Source organism: Puma concolor, chromosome E2 (genome assembly GCF_028749965.1).
Source record: "Puma concolor isolate L17-30 chromosome E2, mPumCon1.1.hap2, whole genome shotgun sequence".
Taxonomy (NCBI): Eukaryota; Metazoa; Chordata; class Mammalia; order Carnivora; family Felidae; genus Puma; species Puma concolor.
The window spans coordinates 13,845,394-13,870,799 of record NC_141681.1 but is presented as its reverse complement, the minus strand read 5'-3'; the positions used below and the strand labels follow the sequence as shown (position 1 = coordinate 13,870,799).

Genomic DNA, 25,406 nt, shown 5'->3' with positions numbered 1-25,406 from the left:
CTTGATAGAGCTGCTCTTATGACGAGCCAATACTTACAACCAGGACATGAACATGGGTGGCAGCAAAAGACCAAAAAAGAAAAAAACAAACCCAAAACTTGAGACAGTCAAAACAATATAGATAGTGCACACTCTAACATACTCAGCATAAATAGGAGTCTGTCAACTTACAAAAGGCCTAAAGAATTTATACTGAGGTTAAAACTGAACATGTAACACTGCAAATAAGACAGAATGAGAATGAGAAAAAGATATCAGAGATTCAATTCCCGCCTGCTCTAAAACTAATCCAATGGCGCTGCCCTGGAAAACAAGACTCTTAAATCTTAAGGAAAGTGAACTGTACTGATCAGTATATTAAAACTTGGCCGTGAAAATCTAAACAGAAACTAAAACTTCAGACACTGAAACTTGGCTACCAATACTTCATTAAAATCCTGAGCCAAATGAAGGTTTCAGTTCCAACACCCTAGTCCCACGGTGAAGAGTCGGCTCACTGCCACCAAGTCATCGCTTCATCACTTCTGCCAACACTCTAGCAGAACCAGAATCCCAGCCATTGGCAGAACTTCCCAGTGGGCTTGCAGTGTGGAACTCTCACCTCAGGGTATTGGTGGAGATGGCAACAATGCCCTCAGGACACTGTTCAGAGGCGAAGCCAGACGCAAATTCCAGGGTCTCATAAGACAAGGGGGTGAGATGGAAACGAGACTGGTAAGAATAGCTCAACCACGAGCGGCTAGACATGGCCAACACCTGAGGAAAGAGAAACACCTCCAATAAGCTTGAGATAAACACAAACTTGGAATGCTAACCGAACTCCGTACCTGTAACTTTCAGTCTGCAAAATATCCCAACGAATTTTGGAAACCTAAAAGGCTACCTTAAGATTAAAAAGAGTCCTGGAGAAGAGGCAGTATGTATGGCTTACTATCTGCTCAAAGCATGAGCTACTAGCTGTTATGACCTAATCACTCAATCTCTTTACATTTCCACATGTGTAAAATGCGAATACTATCATAAGGCTGGACAGTTGCAAGAATGACATGCTATTGCACCTAATGCTGACTGCAAGTCAAGAATTAGCATAGCACCCAGCAATAGTAACATTCTTAGATACAAAGGACACAATGTTTCCCAATCTCTTTCACATTACTTGGTAAACCCTGGTATTGGTACAAGGTTGCTTGTGGAAAAAGGTACCCCAGATGGGAGGTTTCTAGCTACCTCTCAATCACCTCCATTTGCCCAGCCTGAGGGCTGAACAGATCCATATCCTAACCTACCCACAACCAAAACAGCTCAATGCCATGGAAAGCTCTGGATGAAGGGATCCACAACTTCCTACATGAAAGAAACTAACTATATATGGGTGAATTAATGATAGCAAAACTTACACCAAGGGAACTTTTCTCAGCTGATGCCACTAACGTCTAAACATGCTGCCTGCCCACTTTCATTACTTACTGCCTCTTGGCCTTGCATCCGGACACGAAAGAGTTTCACAGGACGAGACCCCAGGTACCTAGTGCGGGTGTCAGACAGATCCCCAGTGACGGGGTCCAGGACAGTTCTCAGCAGCACACCATTCTAATAAAAAAGAGAAAGTGGGTGAAACTTATCCATAATGGAAGATCCCCCCCTTGGCGACTTCACAAAACATGTAAGTTCAGAATAGATGGAAGGAAATGACTTGCTGGTTTAAAGAATATCCTAATGATCAGCCAGCCACTTGCTCATTCAAGTAGTTACTGAACATTTACTAAATGAAAAGCACTTATTTTTCACTGTATATCCTTTAAAATTCTTTTACCATGTATGTTAAACTATTCTTTTTTAAAGTTTATTTATTTGTTTTGAGAGAGACAGAGAGAGTGCAATGGGGGAAGGGGTAGAGAAAGAGGGAGAATCTCAAGCAGGCTCTGTGAACTCACAAACTGTGTTTGCCTGGGCTTGTCCCTGAGTTGGGTTCTGCCTGTGATAGCAAGAAGCCTGCTTGGGATTCTCTCTCCATCTCTCTCTCCCCCTCCCCTACTCACGCATGTTCGCTCCCTAAAAACAGACATTAAAAAAAAAGACTCTTAAGAGAATTGGCTAATTCAGGGCTGGGGCAAAAATATTCCAACTGTATATAGGGCACTCTGTTATGCCAGAAGGAAGGCCCCAAAGAGAATGGGGTCATATTCAAATGACAAAAAACCTAACTTCAAAAGGGAACTTCTATTCATCTAAAAAGAGGCAATTTAGTATCCACAAATGAAAAAGACAATAGTTTAAAGCACAAATATATAAAAATCTGCAAGTTCAGGTTATCCAAAAAAACTAAAAATAAAAAATAACAAAAAATTACTTCATTAGTCCCCACTGGAGACTACTCTGGCACCAATTCCTTACTGTGAAAACTGATAAACAAAGGGGAAAAAACAAAGTACTTATCCTTTCCCTCTACAAACTGTATTTTGGGATAAGCAAATTTCCTCTTTGGAGAAAAGTTCCAGCTAATAAAATGAAGAATGAAATAGAAAATTGTCATTTCCCAGTCCCTAATGACATAATGAATCTAGGCAATGTGTCATAAATGACTGTTATTAGGTAAAAGGTTGATGAGAAGATAATGTGTCCTTAAGTATAAGATACAAAATATCAGGGGGCACTGGGTGGCTCAGTCAGTTAAGAGTCTGACTCTTGATTTCAGTTCAGGACACGATCTCTCGGGTTCAAGAGTTTGAGCCCTGCATCGGGCTCTGGGCTGACAGCTCAGAGCGTGGAGCCTACTTTGGATTCTGTGTCTCCCTTTCTCTCTGTTTGCACTATATCTCTCTCAAAAATAAATATACGTCGGGGCACCTGGGTTACTCAGTCGGTTAAGCGTCCCACTTCAGCTCTGGTTATGATCTCACAGTTGATGAGTTCGAGCCCCACATGGGGCTCTGTGCTGACAGTGCAGAGCCTGGAGCCTGCTTCAGATTCTGTGCCTCCCTCTCTTTCTGACCCTCCCCCATTCTCTTTCTCTCTCTCTCAAAAAATAAACATTAAAAAATTAAACAAACAAACATAGGGGGCATCTGTGGTGACTCAGTTGAGTGTCTAACTTCAGCTCAGGCCATGATCTCACAGCTCGTGAACTCAAACCCTGCATCGGGGTCTCTGCTTTCGGCATACAGCCCACTTCAGATCCTCCATCTCCCTCCTCTCTGCCCCTCCACTGCTTGTGTTCGTTCTCTCTCACATAAATGTTAAAAAATTAAACCTTTAAAAAATTCAAAAATTAAAAATATCAGATTTCAAAGACTTTGTTAAAAAAGAGAACAAAGTTATCTTAATTTTTATACAGATAACAAATTGAAATGACATTTTAAACAAAAATGTTTAAATAAAACATTACAGTTAACTTCATCTGTTCCTTTTTCATGGCTACAGGAATATTTAAGTTACACAGGGCTTATGTTATATTTTTAATGGACAGCATGCTCTAGATGCACCCTCTAGTCTATAGGAATTACAGAGGATAGAACAGTAACATTAAACACACAAGAAAGGACTCTGCCAAATCCAAAAGGCAGAAATTCTTCAAGACAAATGATCTGGTTTCTTTAAAAAAAAAAAAAAAAAAAAAAAACGGTGTAGCACAATTTTTCTTTAAGTTTTTATTTATTTTGAAAGAGAGAGAGAGAGAGAGAGAGAGAGAGCGAGCGAGCAGGGGAGAGGCAGAGAGAGAGGAAGAGAGGGAATCCCAAGCACTGCTGTCAGTGCAGAGCCTGATGCAAGGGTTGAACTCATCAACCACGAGAACATGACTTGAGCTGAAATCAAAAGGCACATACTTAACCAACTGAGCCACACAGACACCCCTAGGGTAGGACAGTTATTACAAGAAACAAAGGGGGAGGCAGCGCCTGAGCGACCCCTCTCCCGTTCACGCTCTCTCTCTTAAAAATAAACAAGACATTAAATAAATAAATAAATAAATAAATAAATAAATAAATAAATTACAATAAAAATAAAAGAAACAAAGGGATAGGTCATGCAAATGCAAACTGTGGATAGCTTTATGCAGATCCTAAGTAGAACCAAAGGTAAAAGCATTTTTGGAAAAAACAAAACCAACACAAACCAAGAAACACCAGAACACGAACAAGGTATCAGATATTAAAGAACTGTTAAGTTGTATTCAGCATGATAATAAAATTGAGGCCTAAAAAGAAAACAACCCACACATCTGTTAGAGCTACAGTCTCAAATAGTGAAACTTACGTTTGCAAATAACTTGTAGTGATAATATAATATAATATAATATAATATAATATAATATAATACAATACAATATAATTAATATAACTTATTTTTTTAGGCCTGACTTGTTCTAATTAGAGAGGAGAGAAGTGGAACACAGACCAGCACCATTCACTTTTCATGAGGTGGTAAAATGAAACCACAGGCACAGCAAATGCCCATATAGAACAAGGAGTGCATAAAAGCTAAAGAAGGCCTGACCTCAATGTGAGCCTCAGATCTCTTACCTGTAACCCAATATTCAAGTATAGGAAGCCAATAGAGCCCCTCTCACCCAGCTCATCTTGCTTCTCAGTCCCACCCATTTCCACAATACACAAGGATTCAGGCTGGGCTGGGAGAGCTTGCATGCTCAGAGGCTGCAAACAGTCCTAAGGAGGAAAGAGAAAAGAATAAAACAGGGGAAATGACCAATTTTGGGGAAAAAAATCTAATTCTCAGAATGAAGAAACAACTTTCTTGTGGAGGGGAATCCTATAGTGAGCTTTAAATGGGTTAACACTAGTTAAACCAAATCTTAGAATAAGCTCTGGAGAGAACCATGCTTTCCTTTCTGTAAAAGCAGATAATGGTAAAGGTAAATAAGCAAAGGCAGCTCTTAAAAGTCATCTAAGGCCCTGGAGCCAAGTCCAAGTCCTTTTCAGCAATCTTGGGTTTTTTTGTTTCTTTTTCACTACAAACGGGAGACAAGGCTTAAGGCAAAACAACACTTAGTAGTCTGCCATCAGGATCTTCACAAAGACTCCCCAGGTGTGCTGCTATGATAATCAGAAGTGGCAGATACTGATTTCAGGGTCTAGCCCAGACAATTTCAGAGATGCCCATCAGGAGTAAGCCAGCAGCTCAGTTTCCAATGGGAAGATCCTTGAAGTCAAGGGTGACACTCACTGAGGGGTCCAGGGAGATGATTCTGACAGTATTGTCCACCAGCCCCACAGCAAGGAAGCGAGACCGCTGCTCTCCAGGAGGCACATTGGCCAGACTCATGCACACCACATCGGCTGACATCTCCTTCCGCTCTGTGTACTCATTCAGCTGTCCTGACTACAAAAGTAAGAAAGAGAGGTCACAAACGACTCCCACTGGCCCCTAAACCCTGAGCCTGGGAAAGGACTGTTAAGTTCCTTTTTGCTTCCTCTCACCCTTCTTACTATAATCAATGACCAAGAATTTCTCTACCTAAGGCCAGGAGCAAGCAAAACTACTGATGAGACAATCAAGAGACAACACAATGTTTTTGTCTTTAATAAATACAGTATGTTACAAATTTTCTAAACCAACCTAGCTCTCAGGAAATAGAAATACAGAAAACTATTCATCTGTTCATGAGAACACTTTGGATAAAAGATAATTCAAATATGAATTCAAATTCAAATACTTAAAGAAATCTCAACCAGAGGTACAGTTAGACTATACAGGTTGACCACATCCAGAAACTTTGCTGAGAGCATGATAAGTATACCCAATATCCTTCCATACAGAAAAGCAAAAGAAAATTTCTGAAATGGCTTCAGATTGTAAAAATTAAAACCTTTAGCCAATATATGTTGGAAATGTAGAATGTGAAGGTCAAGAGAATAAAATATTTCATTGCTAAGATGGAACTTCATAACTCTAGTTAGATTTAAAACATGAGGGGCACCTGCATGGCTCAGTTGGTTAAGCATCCAACATTGGCTCAGGTCATGATCTCACGGTTCATGGGTTTGAGCCCCACATCAGGTTCTGTGCTGATAGCTCAGAGACTGAAGCCTGCTTCAGATTCTGCGTCTCCCTCTCTCTCTGCCCCACCCCGTTCATGCCCTCTTTCTCAAAAATAAACATTAAAAAAAAAAAAAAAAAAGAATTAAAACATGAACTTAGCCTCCCTATCCCATCCCCACTGGGCTGGATTTGCTTGTGAACACTTTCCCTCCTCAATTCTCTTTGTGAATACTGAACTACAACTCTCATCTTTACCTCTGGATCCTAACACTAAGTTCCACAATGAATGATAAAATAACATACAGGATCCATCTCAAAATAGACCAGCTCTCCTCCTGTCAGGGCAATCACCACTTGTCGCTGGTTCACAGCACATTTCACAATCGTTTTCTTCCCAGGGGTCTTCCACTCATTGACTCGCTTGTCTGCTCTTATATGCCGAATGCCATCAGGATACACCTACAATCAGCAACAAGAAGAAGGAAACCGACTTTAGCAATGTGACTCTGTACTCAGCATGACCCTCACCCTTACCAGATGGGTCACTCCTGTCTGAACTGGCACCACTGCATTGAGGCACAAATCGGGTCAATGACAAAAAGAATCACTAGGCCCCAGACAGGTCAAATTAACTTAAGTTCATGTTTGCAATGTTCACTTCAAAAGAGTTCAAAGTGGGGCGCCTGGGTGGCTCAGTCGGTTAAGCCTCCGACTTCAGCTCAGGTCATGATCTCGCGATCTGTGAGTTCGAACCCCGCGTCGGGCTCTGTGCTGACCGCTCACAGCCCAGAGCCTGTTTCGGATTCTGTGTCTCCCTCTCTCTCTGACCCTCCCCCATTCATGCTCTGTCTGTCTCAAAAATAAATAAACGTTAAAAAAAAAAAATTTAAAAAAAAAAAAAAAAGAGTTAAAAGCTCATTAATGTAAGCACAGGAGTCTACACCACAATGAAAGGATAAAGTAAGGTGAATAACTCTCTGGGAATCCTGACCTGTACCAAGGCATCATCTCCTAACAAGGAGCAGGATAAGGTTGGGGTTGTGCCCAGGAACCCAGAGTCAGTCACTTCTTCCACAGTCTCTCCGATGGATAGTACAAGTGTGGCATTCACGAAAGACACAATGATATAGGCATCAAACTCATCTGCAAAAAGGAAAGTAAAGAGGAGTTGGTTAGCTAAGAACTCATTAGTTACAAAGCCAAGTGAGACATACTAAGTTTTCTCTTCAGAAACCTTCCAAGGAACTTCTTCTATGTGTAGTCATCACACAGACTCATGTGGCAAACAGCACAAGATGATCCAAAGGATAATTGAAAATAGTAACACCCTAGAGATACACTTTGCTTCCTCAAAGGCCTGAATACATTGAGTACATATGCCCACCCCTAACACCTCTGAAAATCAATTTTTCTTGAGACATTTGCTGGAAAAATCCAAGAGGACAAAGCAGGGGAACCAGGCAGGAGGAAATTCTGAAAACTACAATATTTACATATACTGAACTCAGAGCTTATTTATTTGTGCTAGATGCCCATCACAATCCATTCTTAAAGATAATTGTTATAACTAGGAAAGGTCCCCAGCCTCTTCCAAAAACCGATTCTGTGGGAACATAATACTTGATGAATAAAACAGATTACTTAAGCTTCAATGAGACTGTCACCCTCAGGTTTAAAACAGCGAATCCTAGGATATCCCAATTAAAATGAGATAAGAGCATTAACCAGGAAGCATTTTATTGTTTATACTGTCAGCCCTTAACCTTTCTACTCTCATTATTTAAAAATGCAACTATTGGGGCGCCTGGGTGGCTCAGTCAGTTAAGCGCCCGACTTCACCTCAGGTCATGATTGTGGTCCGTGAGTTTGAGCCCCGCGTCGGGCTCTGTGCTGACAGCTCAGAGCCTGGAGCCTGTTTCAGATTCTGTGTCTCCCTCTCTCTGACCCTCCCCCGTTCATGCTCTGTCTCTCTCCGTCTCAAAAATAAATAAATGTTAAAAAAAAAAAAATTTTTAAATGCAACTATTCAGTGGTCAGGAACAACCCTATTAGGATTTGCTTTTCATTTAACGAAACACAGTTATGAATAAACACAAATGAGTTTCTCCAAGTCAGAGGATCTGAATATAGGCAGTCCCAGAAGTTTCTCATACAGATCCCACAGTTAAAGGCCACCTGTTTCCCATATATATTCCATCCTACACATAAAACACCTCTGTGCATCTCCCACACCCAGTACAATGTTTGGCATAAAACTTTTCAAATGATGAATAGAGAAAGGTATGTTATTTTTTAAGGAAGGGTTAAGATTTTTCTATTTTACTTCTCAATTTTCTGTATCAATTCCCCTTTCTGTCTCCCCCTCATACAGAAATCAGGTCAACAGGGGACTGAATGACAAGTAGACAAGGTACTAAATTAGAGTGGCTACCTTACTCATAGAAGTAGCTATAGGACCCTGCGTGCCTGAGCCCTTGTCAGAGCTCAACACCCTAGGGATGATCCATCCCACACATGACAAGGACACAGTATGGATTCTGATTGCTCCAAAGGTGGTTCAGGTGAACCAAGATTATTCACTTAGTTCGGCAGAATCAGTGTTCTTTACAGAAAAAGAGACCAACTGAAGATGTATCATTGGTGTAGCCTACAGCAGTATTCTACCCTATGAGCAGGACGTAGTCAATTTGGTGGGCTGTAATCAGCATTTTTAAATAGAAATATATAGAAATAAATATATTTTATGAAATTGCTTCACACATGAAATTACTCACACAGTAAGGGTGAGTAAGGTTTTCCAAACTTTTCCTTAATAATACATGTGTGTACTGAGTGGCTGAAAGGCAAGGATCAAAGATCATTCCCAATGGGTATAATCTAACGGCTACACCAGGAATCCAGAATAAGGTTCAAGTTCTAAATCATAAGGAGTAACAACGGACAAGTAGATATGCTGGTTTTAGATTATTTTAGTTACAATTGTCAAGATGTATCAAATGCTTTGCGGACACCTTATAAAATGACTTTGTAAGACCAGGACCATGTAAGTAAGGACATGGTTGCCCCTGAAATGGATGTCTTAACAGTTTACAACAAAACCAAAATCGATCTCCAAACAACGCCAAACGTGGAAGCTTTACTCCAGCTGTTCTTGAACTGGAAGTTTCTATTGTGTAAAAATAACAGGAATTACTTAATTTTAATATTACATGAATACTATGTCTTTTCCCACACTCTCATTACTGAAACCTTATATCCTAAAAACTATGCCAGAACAAATTAAAGCCAAACATCAAAGGGCTGTTAACTGGCCAGGATTTCTGGTCTCTTCCTTCAATCAAGGGGAAAGGGAGGAACTTCAGCAAAGAGACCACGCAAATTTTGACTTACATGCAAGAGAATGAAGGGAGAGAGGAAGGAAAGCTGCCTGGGACTTTATCTTCCCTTTGACCCAAGGCCCCATACTGTTCAGACACAAAAAGAGAGAGATGCTCAGGGGATTTACATACATTTGCTGAGCAATTCAACAAGCAGTAGAGCTTTACATCGCAGATTTCCTCAAAATATCCATTACCCTAGGAATAATAGGCACACTGTAACTTCTACCCTTTCCATTCTATATCCAGGAGGACCTATAGCCGGCTAATTGCTCATGTCCTAAGGAAGTTACAGGTTAAAAGTTGGAGTTCAGGGGGCACCTGGGTGGCTTAGGTGGTAAGTAATCAATTCTTGAGTTTGGTTCAGGTCATGACCTCACAGTTTGTGAGATCGAGTCCTGCACTGAGCTCTGCGCTGATGGCGTGGAGACTGCTTGGGATTCTCTCTCTCTCTCTCTCTCTCTCTCTCTCTCTCTCTCTCTCCCTTTCTCTCTGCTCCTCCCTAGCTCACATGCACAGGCGCGCACACTCTCTCTCTCCCTCTCAAAAACAAATATTTAAAAAAAAATTGGGAGTTCAAAACAAAATCAAGGGAAATGACCAGATACATCCATGTTGCCTTTTTCCAGAAGTTACAAGTTTCACATAAAAGAACATCAATGCCATCATATTAGGGTATGAGAATGCGTCTTTGTCTCACTTAAAGAGGACTTTTATCTGAGCACTGCTGAAGCAGCCCACAGGGGAAGGAATGCATTCTTCTTTCCTCTGTAGCTCAAAACACAGCTCACTCCAAAACTGAGGGACCACAGATGCTGAGTGACCAAAGATGGTTTAAGCTTCCAGTGTCTCATTCTCACTTTACACTCTATTTGGTGCCTGTCTTGCCTCAGCAGTCCTGATTATACTAAAAAAAACACAACAAAACAAAACAAAAATAGGTGGCTTTCTCCAGGGCTTGAGTCAGTACACCTGGAACATATGAATCACCAAAGGAGAGTACGGAGTTAAGGTTTTCTAGCTACAGGTTCTTTCAGCTTTAGTGAAAGACACATTAGTCGTACTTTCTACTTAGGGAAAAAGTAAGGGAAGCCGATTCCTGCCTCCAACCATTTAATATATAGGCAGATGGGTGTGCCATCACTACAATGCACGTGAACAGCCAATTTCAAAGTTACCCTCTGAGATGCCATCAGGGCGGTCTTAATATTTTGTACAAATCCCTCTCCCTGGGTAAACTAGAAGACCCCATGGTAGACCCTAGCAGTATGTACACACCTGTGGTGATCAGCACCTTCACCAGCCACCTGTGGAAGAGAAAAAAAGGCTTGGTATTGGTAGTGTGCATCACCAAGTACCAGCCAAGGTTAGTAGTTGCCTGAACACTACAGCATGTGTGGACATGTGGGATAGTCACACAACAGTAACTTGGAGTATCTGCAAAGAGAATGAACAGAGAGAACCTGACCTGTTTTTGTGGGTGATCACCCAAATTATAGTTTCTAAAGAGTGAAATTTATCAGGATGTAGTCAATTCCTAAAACTTGATAAGAAAAACATTCAGCTACAAGTTCCATCATGCAACATACTGCTTATCACTAACTCATCAAGCATTGTCCAAAAAAGTCTTTTCTGATTCTCCAATCTCCAACATATGCCAATTCCCTCTCCTCTAACCTGTCCTGGCAACATGCTTGTGCGCCTTTCATTACATCAGAACACATAGCAGTTTTGTGTACTTCTCTTCTTGTGTTAGATGGCAAGGGCTCTGAGAGTAGAGATCCAATCCTTTCTTAATTACTAAGTACAAGGTGGACACTTGAAAGACTGCACGATGAGAGTATAAAACTTATCCTAAAGACCAGCAAGACCGGCAGACTCCAACTTCAGTGTTAGTCAAAGGAACACTGGACTGGAAGCTCAGGGACCATGCTGTCAGACTATTACCTCAACGCACTATCTTGAAAGAGTCAACTCCTAATTTTTCTGCCTTCATCATAAAAATGAGGGGGAACTTTCCTGTAAATCTAAAACTACTTTAAAATAAAGTTCAAGTACTAGAAAACAAAACAAGAAAGAGGAATACTAAGTTTTATCTCAAAGGCTTAAAAAATTCAGAGTGTAGGCAATGTTTTCATCAGGAGTTGTAATACCAACCAGCCACCAAGCTAAAGGTGAACATCAATTTGACTAGTTTCTTTACGAAGAAATTATACAAAATGGGAAAATCAAAATCAGTCATCTACTAATTATCTTCTAGCAAAAATAAACCTACTAATTTCCTATTTGGTTTTTCTATCTACTCAACTCAGACTTGGTTCAAACACCCACATGAAAACAAAATCCACCATAATGTGCATTCTACTAATAACACGAGGTTTCCCTCCTACACATTTCCCAACTCCCATAAAATCAAACATCAGAACATCAAAATATCAGGACATCAAAATATCAGGAAGATTTCCAGCTGTTTTCTTGAGAAAGCTTTCTATGCTGGCCAGGGTGATCTCACCAGGCCCACATTCCTGAGGGAACAAGAGGAAGATGAAGTCTAAGAATAGAAATGACCTACACCCACAGAGAATCCAAGGGAAAATGAGAATTAAGTTTCATTCCTCAAATTCAACTGATTCAAGAATATCCTGCTGTCACACTGTTATGCATTTTTACCTAAATTGCAAAATTTTAGGAAAAGGTGACCATTTTTATCCAAGAACTCAGACTCCTCTTTCCTCCATCCACTCTTTTCCACCCATTCAAAAATTATGATTCCATTCAATCTCAATCTTCAGTTCCCTTAAGCACAATTCCACCCATTGAGCAGGACTAATTGATTAATAAGCTTAACTAAATCTCTTAATACCTAGGACAACACCTTCAACTTCACCATGGTTTCAGCACAACAGGAGAAAACTGCTAGAGAAAACTGCTAAAGAAAACTGAAGAAGCAAAAAACTTTCCCTCATACCACACCTCTTACACAGATGCAACAGGATGAATATGGTCAAAGAACAACACGTATGACAGCTCTACAATACGGGAGTATAGATGTATTAACAGCCACCCTAATGCACCCCTTACTCATGCATACAAAAAGGTGCAGGCATCCTGATTGAGAGAGCCTGAGAAACATGGTGTCAGGCCAGAAAAAGTTTCTAGTATATTGTTAAATGAAGCAATATAAAAACATTATGAATGCAACCTCCTAAGCCTTCTACTGTCGATGTTACCCAGACCCACATTTTGACTGTTGGGAAAGGGCTACTTACCTTCAATGTGCCGACGCACTGTCCAGACAGCATTGGGGTTACCGGGTAACTCAGAGACAGCCATTTCTGACACCTGACAGGGGAGGACACAAACCACAGATCCAATGAGCATAGAAATTAGCTCCTTGCTTACAACTACACTTGATAACAGGATTCTGATACAGCAGTGCTCATACCGCATGCTGGATTAAAAGAATGGAACTGGAGCACCTGACAGGCTCAGCTGGTAGGGCATGTGACTCCTGATCTCGGGGTTTTAAGTTCGAGTTCCATGTTGAGTGTAGAGATTACTTACTAATGAAAAAAAAAAAATCTTTAAAAGAATGGAAATATCAGGGGCGCCTGGGTGGCTCAGTCGGTTGAGCACCTGACTTCGGCTCAGGTCATGATCTCACGGTTGGTGAGTTCAAGGCCCGCGTTGGGCTCTGTGCTGAAAGCTCAGAGCCTGGAGCCTACTTTGGATTCTTTGTCTCCCTCTCTCTCTCTGCCCCTCCCCCGCTCATGTTCTCTCAAAAATAAATAAACATTAACCAAAAAAAAAAAAAGAATGGAAATATTCTGTCAAAAAAAAGAGTTAAGAGCCAAAAAGGCTTGGAAATATTGGAGATCCCCATAACAAACTTTAGCAAAATGGGATGGAATGTTCAGGAGGATAGTTGCTGCAGCAAAAACCATACATTTCCTTTGGGTATGCCATGCCTGCATTCTCCTCAAAAAGAGAGCACGTGGAATGAAACAGCCATCTAAGCCCATTTCTCTTCCTAACCCCCTTAAGGCCAAATCACATCTCTCTTCAAGGACCAATTCAAATGGCACATCCTTTAGGAAAAATCTTCCCTTATCCTCTTGCCTGGCAGTCCACACTCCCTCCTATAAGCTCTCATAGAAATCCCAATCACGACCTCACAGGGGATCCTATGTGATTTCCTAAATCCTAAAAAGTAATTTCAAGAATTATTCTGTCCTTCCTATTAGATTTTTTACGTCCCATAAGAATAGACTCAAGGTGTGCTTGGGTGGCTCAGTCTGTTGAGCGTCTGACTTCAGCTCAGGTCATGATCTCACAGTCCATGGGTTCGAGCCCCGCACCAGGCTCTGTGCTGACAGCTCAGAGCCTGGAGCCTGCTTCAGATTCTGTGTCTCCCTCTCTCTCTGCCCCTCCCCTGCTCACACTTTGTCTCTGTCTCAAAAATCAATAAAAACATTTTTTTAAAAAATGTAAAGATGAGACGCAAGAAGCCTCTGAATATCCTGTAAGTTCTCAAACATGAGAGGAAATGAAATACCTGAGATGAAATGATCTAGAGGAGAAAACTAGGTGTATGTTATTATACCTGAACTCTCTGTACTATATCTAATTTTTCTGTAAATATAAAACCATTCCAAAATAAAAATGTTATTTTTAAAACCACCGAGAAACAATTAGACAGCTTAATATATTATACTGTGTAACCACATTTTATAAAAAGAACTCACATATATCCATTAAAGGCATTACCTTTTTTTTTTTTTTTTAACTTTACTGATAAAATAATAGGAATACCTAATCATGGAACAGGAGAACTGTGGAAAACTTCATCAACAATAAAACTTAAGTGTTAGGTGTGCGATACTCTATACCAAGTGTAACAGTGACAATGACCCTGCTCAAATGAGACCACAATAAAGCTAAACAACAAAGTTCAACAAATAGGTATACAAGGGGGGCACCTAGGTGGCTCAGTTGGTTAATAGCTTCAGCTCAAGTCATGGTCTCATGGTTTATGAATTCGAGTCCCACGTCAGGCTCTGTGATGACAGCAGAGAGCCTGAAGCCTGCTTCAGATTCTGTGTCTCCCTCTCTCTGCCCCTCCCCCGCTTATACTCGGTCTTTCAAAAATAAACATTAAAAAATTTTTAAAAAATAGATATACAGGAACAAAGCAATGTTCAACAACTTCAAAATATTTTTCTGTATAATCAAGATCTTTTATAGAATTGGAAAAAAATTGGGAGGGGGCAGGGGTGCCTGAGTGGCTCAGTCGGTTGAGGATCCGACTTTAGCTCAGGTTGTGATCTCGCAGTCCATGAGTTCAGGCCCACATCAGGCTCTGTGCTGGCAGCTCAGAGCCTGGAGCCTGCTTCAGATCCTGTGTCTCCCTCTCTCTCTGCCCCTCCACCAGTCGTGCTCTTTCTCAAAAACTGAATGAAAAAAATTTTTTTAAATTTAAAAAATTGGGAGGGGGCAGAAGACTCAAAAACAATGATTCTTAATTGGGTCCTTTATCTCTTCTACTGTAGACAACACTTTCTGATAATGCACATACGCGCTTTTGGTGGAGAATGTTAGCTTTCACCAAATGCTAAATGGGATCCAACAAGCAATAACTAAAAACTATTAGTCTAAATTAGATTTGTCATTAAAAATTTGGTGGCCTGATATTTTTGGCACAGCCAAAAAAATCTTCCAATTTCTGAAAGAGAAATATATTCTTTTTAAAGTTTATTTATTTTGAGAGAGCGAGAGCACGTGCACACAAGTGGAGGGAGAGGCAGAAAGGGAGGAGAAAAAATCCCAAGCAGGCTCTGCGCTGTCGGCACAGCCCAATCCCACAAACCACGAGACCATGACCTGAGCCAAAACCAAGAGTCAGACACTTAATCCACCCAGGCACCCCCTGAAACACATTAACAGTGTTAATAGGTAACATACTTGTTACTGTATGCCAGAGCTTGAGCTAAGTGCTTCTTTATATGCATTACCTCACTTAACTCACACAACAATCTTTAAAGCAGGTACTTAACTTCATTTTACAGAAGAGGAAACAAAAACTTAGTAATAGCTATTAAGTGATAGAGCTAGAATTCAAAACCAAGGTCATCTTAGCTGCGTTCCAATAAAAATTTACAAAATCAGGCAGTGGGCCATTGAGAGCTTATAGCATGCCAACCCTCAACTATGAAGCAAACTGTCATAGGAAGCTTTGTTTTGCTCCTAACAAAACCAAGTTAAAGGAACTTGCTAAAAAGCATGAACCCTAGAATCGCAGGAAGATGTAGCATTTGAAAAGATAATTTTGGGGGCACCTGGGTGGCTCAGTTGGTTAAGCATCCGACTTCAGCTCAGGTCATGATCTCATAGTTTGTGGGTTTAAGCTCACGCCTGACTCTGTGCTGTCAGCCCAGAGCCTGGAACCTACTTCTGTGTCTCCCTCTCTCTCTGCCCCTCCCCCGTTCATGCTCTGTCTCTCTCTGTCCCCAAAATAAATAAACGTTGAAAAAAAAAAAATTAAAAAAAAAAAATACACAAACATTAAAAAAAAATTAAAAAGAAAGTTCTGAGTGTCTATATCACCTAAAAGATGCAACAATAAAGGATTTATTACATAAATTCTGATCCAACCACTATAGTGGAATATTATAGAAACACTAAAAATAATACAACGTAAGAACACATAATAAAGAACAAACTTGGTAAGATACAAAAACGTATACATTGAGGTAAAAAGATATAATTATCTAAAAACAATGAACACAGACCAAGACTAGAAAAAAAATGGAATAAAATGTCCCATGCAGATATCCTCTGTTATGACTAGTGAGCCTGGAACCAGTAAAGATTATTTTCCCCCTTTGATCCTCACTTGCCAATTTTTTAAAATGTGCCTATTGTGCTAACATGTCAAAGAACAGGAAATTTAAACTCTAACTTTTATGGAAATAGGAAAGAAAACATTTTTTCTTTCATAGAAACATTAAATATACCATTGATCTCATTAGAATAAAGTTATAAGCTGCTTTTCCAATGCTTTTCTCCAAACCCTGCAGATGATCTAAAAATACCCATCTTACCTCAAGTCCGTGCCGCAGGACTCTCAGAGATGATCGGGGTCCCCTACCGCAGGCCACATACAGCTGTGGTGTGTCTTCATTGGCCAGATCAGCTATCTGCACAGTGAAAAAGACAAAAAATTTCTACTTGTACCAAGTTTTCACACAGAATTTGATTATTCTCAGGGACAAAATACTTTTTAATTTACTAAACTTACATATTGGCTATTAGCCCTGGGGGAATCAAGGGAAAAAGCCCCCACGTTCCAAAAAACAAATCAGTTTGCAGCAGCAACTTTAAGAAAAAAAGGCTTGTACCAATTCTTAAATTAGCAGAGCATTCCTTACTTAGTGAAATGAATGTTATATAACCTCCAAATGAAATTTACCATTTCCTTTCAGCGAAAAATATAAACTATAATATTATCAGGATCTGTGACTGTCACCAACAAAAAACATACTTATTCATAATGTTAAAATTTATATTCCTCCAATTATCCCACTCATCACTACTTCAAAATTACATCTACTGGGGCGCCTGGGTGGCTCAGTCGGTTAAGCATCCGACTTCGGCTCAGGTCACGATCTCGCGGTATGTGAGTTCTAGGCCCGCGTCGGGCTCTGTGCGGACTGCTGGGAGCCTGGAGCCTGTTTCAGATTCTGTGTCTCCCTCTCTCTCTGACCCTCCCCCGTTCATGCGCTGTCTCCCTCTGTCTCAAAAATAAATTAAAAAACATTAAAAAAAAAAAGTCTAAATCTGTTAGACTATATATTATCAAAGTTACTCTATCTACAGAAGCTCCTATGATGTAGCTGACCAACTACGGGGTAACTGCATCTGACTGCTCAGCCACCAGATGGGAAAGCTATGTGTTGGTATCCCAGATATCCAGCTGCTTTCCAGTACATTTGTTGGTCAATACACAAAGAGGTCAATCATTTGTACTGTAGTTTTGTCAAACTGGCCAGTTCAAATGAAAATTCTTGTCTAGGGGCGCCTGGGTGGCGCAGTCGGTTAAGCGTCCGACTTCAGCCAGGTCACGATCTCGCGGTCCGTGAGTTCGAGCCCCGCGTCGGGCTCTGGGCTGATGGCTCGGAGCCTGGAGCCTGTTTCCGATTCTGTGTCTCCCTCTCTCTCTGCCCCTCCCCCGTTCATGCTCTGTCTCTCTCTGTCCCCAAAAAATAAATAAACGTTAAAAAAAAATTAAAAAAAAAAAAAATTCTTGTCTAGAAGGCAGTACAGCTTTACTGTAACATGGACAAAGATATGTTGAACGCATACAGCCTTCACACTGATCTCTCGCTGAAATAAATTAACTTACCTATTTCAAATGCACCATCTTGTTATTTAAAGCCTTGACAAGGAAGCACATATACTACTTCTTCACAACTTAATATTTTGCTCTATTGGCTATATCTTATGTTTATTACTATATGCATTTAAAAACAGTACTCAGGGGCGCCTGGGTGGCGCAGTCGGTTAAGCGTCCGACTTCAGCCAGGTCACGATCTCGCGGTCCGTGAGTTCGAGCCCCGCATCAGGCTCTGGGCTGATGGCTCAGAGCCTGGAGCCTGTTTCCGATTCTGTGTCTCCCTCTCTCTCTGCCCCTCCCCCATTCATGCTCTGTCTCTCTCTGTCCCAAAAAAATAAATAAACGTTGAAAAAAAAAAAAAATTTTAAAAACAGTACTCAGAGAAGAGATCCATTTGCCTCACCAGACTAGTAAGGATATACATGGCACAAAATACCCATAGCTCTGCTGTAGATACCTGAACTTCCTATAAATTTTATCTTATCTACAAACTATTTACACTATTATTTCCTCAAATTACAATGAAACAGGGGGAAAAAAAATCACTCATAATTTAATTAGGATTTCATTTATTATCTATTGCCTCAGGGCTAATCCTTTCTCAAAAAGAAAGAACAAAAGCAGTTAATTTCAGAATAGTTAATTTTACCAGGAATAGTGACTGAACAGACTTGTTTCTCCAGCATACAAAGAGCAAACCTCTATTAAAAGTGTGATCAACCCGACAAGGTAGGGTGGCGCCTAATGTTCACTCAAACCCCAGCAATCCAGGACACAAATGCATAACAAAATTCCTGCTACAACAGTGCACCATCAGCAGGGGACAGAGTCCCCATCCTAGGCCACCTTGGGTTCCTCCTTTGAGGATGTATTTTAAGAAGTTCTGTTACTGACTGATCCTAATGTCTCTAGAGATTTTTAAGAAGAAATTGAGTGTTAAAATAAGAGACAGGGGTGCCTGGGTGGCTCAGTCAGTTAAGTGTCCAACTCTTGGTTCCGGCTCAGGTCATGATCTTGTGGTTCGTGGGACTGAGCCCCGCCATCAGGCTCTGCACTGGCAGTGTAGAGCCTACTTACAATTCTCTCTCTTTCCCTCTCTCTCTCTGCCCCTCCCCTGCTCAGGCTCTCTCTCTCTCAAAATAAATAAACTTACAAAAAAAAAAAAATAAGATGAGTTATTCATAGACTATTAAGTGACAAAAAGTCAATTTCAGAACACTGAAGTATATAAGCCTATTAGGATTAAAAAAACAACCCAAACAAATACATGCACATGCACTGATACGGGGAAAATGCCTGGAAGCAATCCTAAGAAGTTGTTACCAGCAGCATCCTCAGTGGATAGAAAGTTGAAAATAAGATTAGGGGTAGGAATTTTACCATTCACCTTTTGTATAGCTTGGATTTTTAGATTGAACATGAGTTATATATTTAAAATTAAAAGCCTAAGGATTTATGTAATGGATTTTAGTTCCCCAATATCCACCTTTAAATGGTTCAACCTTACACTCTTGTGATTTCTCAGACATGCTGCCGTGCCTCAATCTTAGACCAGGTCTTAATTTAACTGGAGTTAAAACTTTAAACTCATTTAGGGGTGCCTGCGGTGGCTCAGTCGGTTAAGCATCTAACTCTTGGTTTCTGTTCAGGTCATGATTCTGGTTCATAGTTCTGAGTTCCAGCCATGCATCAAGCTCCACACTGATGGTGCAGACCTTACTTAGGATTGTCTCCCTCTCTGCCCCTGCCCCACTTGTGCTCTCAAAATAAATAAAAAACTTAATTAAAAAAAAAAAAAAAAACCTTGGGGCGCCTGGGTGGCTAAGTTGGTTAAGCGTCTGACTTCGGCTCAGGTCATGATCTCACGGTCCATGAGTTCAAGCCCCACGCCAGGTTCTGTGCTGACAGCACAGAGCCTGGAGCCTGTTTCAGATTCTGTGTCTCCCTCTCTCTCTCTGACCCTCCCCATTCATGCTCTATCTCTGTCTTTCAAAAATAAATAAATCTTAAAAATAAAATTAAAAAAAAAAAAAAAACCAAAACCTTAAACTCATTCATATTCAGAAACATCTGGCTGGCACTGCTCATTGTGGAAGAGACTGGAAAGACCCACACCTGGCAAAACAAAATGGGAGAGAGGCTGTCCAACTCATCGACCAGCACAAGGTTTTTAAGTGGTCTTGGCTGGAAGAAGAACGTGTCTCCTTCTTCCAGAGGCATGGCAGATGAAAACTCAGGCTCTTCATCATCATCTCCAAGATGTGCAATTTGATATAAGTAACTAGGGAGAAGAAAAGAAGACTTTAGTTAAACACTTTCTAAAGATAGTGTTTGCCATAAATATAATCCTCACAAAGCACTTTACAATTACCTATCAAAATTCTAACATGCACATCGAGTCAGCATCTGTTTGAGTGGGGTCTTCTTTCTTAGAAGAGAATGGGATAGGGGCACTTAGGTGACTCAGGTTGTGATCTCGCTGTTCTTGAGTCTAAGCCCCATGTCAGACTCTATGCTGACAGCTCAGAGCCTGGAGCCTGCTTCAGAGACTCTGTCTCCCTCTCTCTCTGCCCCTCCCCAGCTCACGTTCCATCTCTCTCTCGAAAATAATCATTAAAAAAAAAAAAAAATTAAAGGTGTCTGGGTGGCTCAGTCAGTTAAGCATCTGACTCTTGGTTTCATCTCAGGTCATGATTTCACAGTTCATAAGTTCAAGCCCCATATTAGGCTCGTGCTGACAGCATGGAACCTGCTTGGGATTCTCTCTCTCTTTCTCTCTGCCCTTCCCCTGCTCACTCTTTCGCTCTTTCTCAAAATAAATAAATAAAAAAAATTTTTAAAAACTAAAAAAAAAAAAAAAAAAGACTAGAATGGTGTAAAGAAATAAAGACTGCTGAATTCAAGAAGTGCCTGGCTGGCTCAGATGGTAGAGCATGCAACTCTTAATCTTAAAGCTGTGAGTTCAAGCCCCATGTTGGGTGTAAAACTTACTTAAAAAAAATATACCATCATATGCTGAGTGTGCACTTAGCTTTTGGGAAGAAACTCAATTTAAAAAAGAAACCGAATTATTGGTCATGTTTAATATACCAGGACCTTCAATACAGAGCACTTTTTTTTTTCAAACGTTTATTTATTTTTGGGACAGAGAGAGACAGAGCATGAACGGGGGAGGGGCAGAGAGAAAGGGAGACACAGAATCGGAAACAGGCTCCAGGCTCTGAGCCATCAGCCCAGAGCCTGACGCGGGGCTCGAACTCACAGACCGTGAGATCATGACCTGGCTGAAGTCGGACGCTTAACCGACTGCGCCACACAGGCGCCCCCAGAGCACTTTAAACAATATCAAGGGAGGGGCGCCTGGGTGGCTCAGTCGATTAAGCGTCCGACTTCGGCTCAGAACCTCGCGGTTTGTGAGTTCGAGCCCCACATCAGGATCTGTGCTGACAGCTCAAGAGCCTGGAGCCCGCTTCGACTTCTGTGTCTCCCTCTCTCTATCTGCCCCTCCCCTGCTCATGCTGTCTCTCTCTCTCTCAAAAATAAACAAATGTTAAAAAAAAAAACAAAAAAAAACAGTATCAAGCGTAGCTTTTTAGAAGATAAAATGACTAAATCAGCATCTGAAATATATAAGGTACTCAAGAAATGTTCAAATAAACCTCAGCATTTAAACACTTTTGGTAAACACATCAGATTCTATACTAAATTTAAAAAAAACCAAACAGGGTTATTATCCTTGAACAATCTACAAAAGCACTGAGAATATAAGATAAACATATAAAAGTTAATATAAATTCCTTCCTCAAGCAAGATGTGTATACACAGATAATGAAAGCCACTTGTCAAAGATACCTTCAGTGCCTAGTAATTACCAGGTAACCAGAAGGATGGGCTCACTACCTCCATCACAGGAAAAGGCTGCTTTGGCCAAATCTTGGCAAAGCAGCTTCTGTAACTATGGTGTTGTGCTTTAGAGCAGGAACTCTGGAATCAGATCATCTGGGACTTAGGTATGTGATCAATTTCTTTCACAAATTCACAAATCTGACAAATTCTGTGACCCAGTTCCCCAAAGTATAAATGGGATAATGGCACGGTCTCACTGGAAAAGTTATGTACTGTATTAACATTTACAAAGTGCTTATTTAGAACACAGTAAATACTGTTTGATAAATAGGCTGCTTTATGATTAATACCCATAGCACATGTTTCTGATACCCCAAATCAGCATTTTTTGAGTGTTGCAGACTTCAGCTCCAGCAGCAATGGATAATTTCTCACAAGCTCAAATGCATCTCACTCTAACAAGCATCTACTTGTACACTGCCATCTTTCCACTCTCTGCCCCAAGAGGTGACTGAATTTCAGACCCGAAGAGAAAAATGGTATTGCTGTTAACCTTCAGGTGAGCAATTCTCAGATGCATTCTGCTTGTCTGATGGGAGCAGGTCTTGATGGGAGCAAGTTCCTACTGCCCACAACAGGAATCTCAGTAACACACTCTTATGTAGGCTTTTCCTCTTTCCCTCTCTCTCCACTGATCCCTTAGCTCCTGTTTCCTGCAATTGCTCCCCAATAATCTACCTGCACCCATGTCTTTGTCTAAGGCTCTGCTTGCAGGAGAACTCAAACCAAGACATTAAGAAAAACAATTTAGAACAGTGCCTGATATATACAGACAAGTGCTGGATAAATTTTAAATACCATTCTTCAGAATAAAAAGAATCACTGTATTATTCCTAAATCTTTTTTTTTTTTTTTTAATGTTTATTTTATTTTTTTTTTTTTTTAATTTTTTTTTTTTTTTAACGTTTATTCATTTTTGAGACAGAGAGAGACAGAGCATGAATGGGGGAAGGTCAGAGAGAGAGGGAGACACAGAATCTGAAACAGGCTCCAGGCTCTGAGCCGTCAGCACAGAGCCCGACGTGGGGCTCGAACTCACAGACCGTGAGATCATGACCTGAGCCGAAGTCGGCCGCCCAACCGACTGAGCCACCCAGGCGCCCCTTTAATGTTTATTTTTGAGAGAGACAGAGAGAGAGCGAGCGGGGGAGGAACAGAGAGGGATACACAGAATCCAAAGCAGGATCCAGGCTCTGAGCTTTTGGCACAGAGGCGGACATGGGGGGCAGGGGGGGCAAACTCATGAGCCATGAGATCGTGACCTGAGCAAAAGTTGGGCTTAACCAGCTGAGCCATCCAGGAGCCTCCCTAAATCCAATTAATAGACAATCAGGATATATACCCTTAGCAAACACACTATCTGCATAAGGTAATGGGGCAAGAAAATAATACCTTCTGCATCCAACTATTATTTCCATCCACAATCTTATCAAGACAAATTACTATCTAAGTTTTTAACGTCTGCCAATCTGCTAGGTGAGAAAAAGACTTCAAATATGATTGGCGTTCCTTCAATTACAAATGAGTTTGAAATCTTCCTACATATTATACTTCTAGACCACGCGTATTTTTTTTTACTGTAAAGGCATGTTCAAATCCTGTGCCCATTTTCTACTGATCGAACTACTAGTCTTCTTCTCAGGGATTTTCAAGAGCTTATGAACTGTCATGCAGTAAGAAAAAATAAATAAATAAAAAAGTCTGTCATATACACTGTTGGTGGAAATGTAAACTGATGTCCCCTTTGTGAGGACAATTTAGCATTATCAAAATTTCATCCCACACTTATGAATTTAAACTATGGTTGCATTCAGCTAACACACAAAGATACAACTACAATGTTCACTACAGCACTATTTATGATAGCAAAAGTACAAACCTAAATACCAATACGGGGCATGGCCTTAAAATATGCAGCCACTAAAAATGTTTTCCATGTACCAATTGCAATGTATGGGCCTTGCTCAATCCTAGTGTATACGATTCAACTTTTAAAATATTGAGGCATGGGGGGCACCTGGGGTGGCTCACTTGGTTAAGTGTCTGACTCTTGATTCAGGCTCAGGTCATAATCTCACAGCTCGTGATTTCAAGCCCTGCTTCGGACTCTGTGCTAACAGTGCTGAGCCAGCTTAGGATTCTCTCTCTCTCTCTGTCTCTCTCTCTCTCTCCCCCCTCCCCCCCGCACTCATGCTCCTTCTCTCTCAAAATAAATAAACATTAAAAAAATACTAAAAAATATTGAGACAATGGAGAAATTTAAATATTGACTAGCTATTTGATTATATCAAGGAATTACTATTATTCTGGAAAAGTGGGATTTAAGTGGATGAAAATACACCAAACAGGCTAAATATGAAAAGTGATACAAGAGGTATAAACAAGGAAAGTGAGTTAATCAACAGCTGGAATAAAGTCCGTGAGTATAAGTAAGAAGCATGTCTAAGAAAGGAAGAACAGTCAGAGACAAGGGTGAAATGGCACAGAATCCTAGAATCCTAGATACACCTTCATTTTAATTACAAGCAAATAGCATCAGGTAAGTGGTTTGCACTGATGCTGTGAGCAGATACTGGCCAAACCATGGTATCTTATCTTGTGTAAGTAATTTGGAGACTTAGATACTGACTGGCTTTAAATTCAAGGCTAGAGCTCAGACTTTATCCACTTGGCAATAAAAAGTCATCAAACATTATAACACAGGAATAAGGGAAAGGATTTCATCAGGGTTATGTCTTAGCTGCTTAATAAGATGACTGCAAAGGCTGAAGTTTTACAGGAAAGACAATAAAATGTAGTAAGTAAACTAGTGAACTAGTTTAGACTATAAACTACAAAAATTGAGATTTTTACACTCAAGTTGCTACAACTGGTCCATTAGTCATTAACAGAAAACCGAGGCTGGGAAGGTCACTGATGTGGCTGAGCAGCTGTGGGTAATGATGAGCTTCAACTTTAGATTTGTACAAGTGAAGTACTGGCGGGACATGTTAAGTTAGTTCCATAAATATTCAGTGAAATGTCCAGCAAAAAGCTCAGAAAAGATCACTCCTGAAGCTATTTTTGCAGCTACCAACAGGTACTGCTTAAAGGAAGCAACTGAAGTGGGGAAAATAACCAAAAAAAATAATAATAAATAAAAATTAAAATTAAAAAAGAACATAAAGGGGGAAAAGGAAGGCAAAACTTTTGAAGAAAGTTTTGTAGAAAGCTCTGTGCCCTTGAAGCCACATCTCCCTCCTCCCAACTTTTATAGTAACCAGGATAAACTAGGGTAATAAAAAGATTACTCACTGATTTCCAAATTCTGATGCTACAAAAAGGAAGCCTGTTTTAAGCACACACATGGCAGCAGCAACAGGCACAGTATCAAAATACTTGAGCCGAATCTCAGTAACCTGGAATGGAAAAAAAAGAGATTCTACTGTGTAGGCAAGCGAAGCTAGGCCACAGAAGGTAGCCCAGTATTGTAAGATAGCATAAGCAGAGTAGCAAGTAAAATATCATACTTAGTATCTAAACCAGGGGTTAGCAAACTAAGGCCCAGGACCAGCCATGCCTATTTACACACTTCCTATGAATGCTTCTGTGCCACAATGGCAGGGTTGAGTTGTTGAGACAGAGACTACGTGGCCCATATAAGCTGATGATGTTTACTACTGGGCCTCTACAACAAAATATGCCAATTCCTGAGCTAAACATATATAAAAAACTGCACAGCTGTTCACAGAACT

At 40.5% G+C, this 25,406-nt stretch overlaps 1 protein-coding gene and 1 long non-coding RNA gene across 3 annotated transcripts in view; both read right to left on the bottom strand.

The window, feature by feature from the left end:
* Positions 1-25,406, bottom strand: part of SF3B3 (splicing factor 3b subunit 3) — a 48,216-nt gene that overhangs the window by 8,563 nt on the left and 14,247 nt on the right. For both annotated transcript variants that reach the window (XM_086688936.1, XM_025920624.2), the window contains exons 8-17: positions 24,967-25,070; positions 19,882-20,047; positions 16,475-16,570; positions 12,644-12,716; positions 6,989-7,140; positions 6,301-6,456; positions 5,182-5,337; positions 4,521-4,664; positions 1,468-1,590; positions 602-756 (exon numbers count right to left, since the gene is read on the bottom strand). In XM_086688936.1, coding sequence (XP_086545062.1) covers positions 602-756; positions 1,468-1,590; positions 4,521-4,664; positions 5,182-5,337; positions 6,301-6,456; positions 6,989-7,140; positions 12,644-12,716; positions 16,475-16,570; positions 19,882-20,047; positions 24,967-25,070 — 1,325 coding nt within the window. The remainder of the gene's footprint in view (positions 1-601; positions 757-1,467; positions 1,591-4,520; positions 4,665-5,181; positions 5,338-6,300; positions 6,457-6,988; positions 7,141-12,643; positions 12,717-16,474; positions 16,571-19,881; positions 20,048-24,966; positions 25,071-25,406) is intronic.
* On the bottom strand, positions 22,777-24,960 carry LOC147573386 (uncharacterized). Its single transcript, XR_015244706.1, has 2 exons — positions 23,548-24,960; positions 22,777-23,517 (listed from the first exon to the last, which is right to left on the bottom strand). It is a non-coding gene; the product is annotated as an uncharacterized LOC147573386 (long non-coding RNA).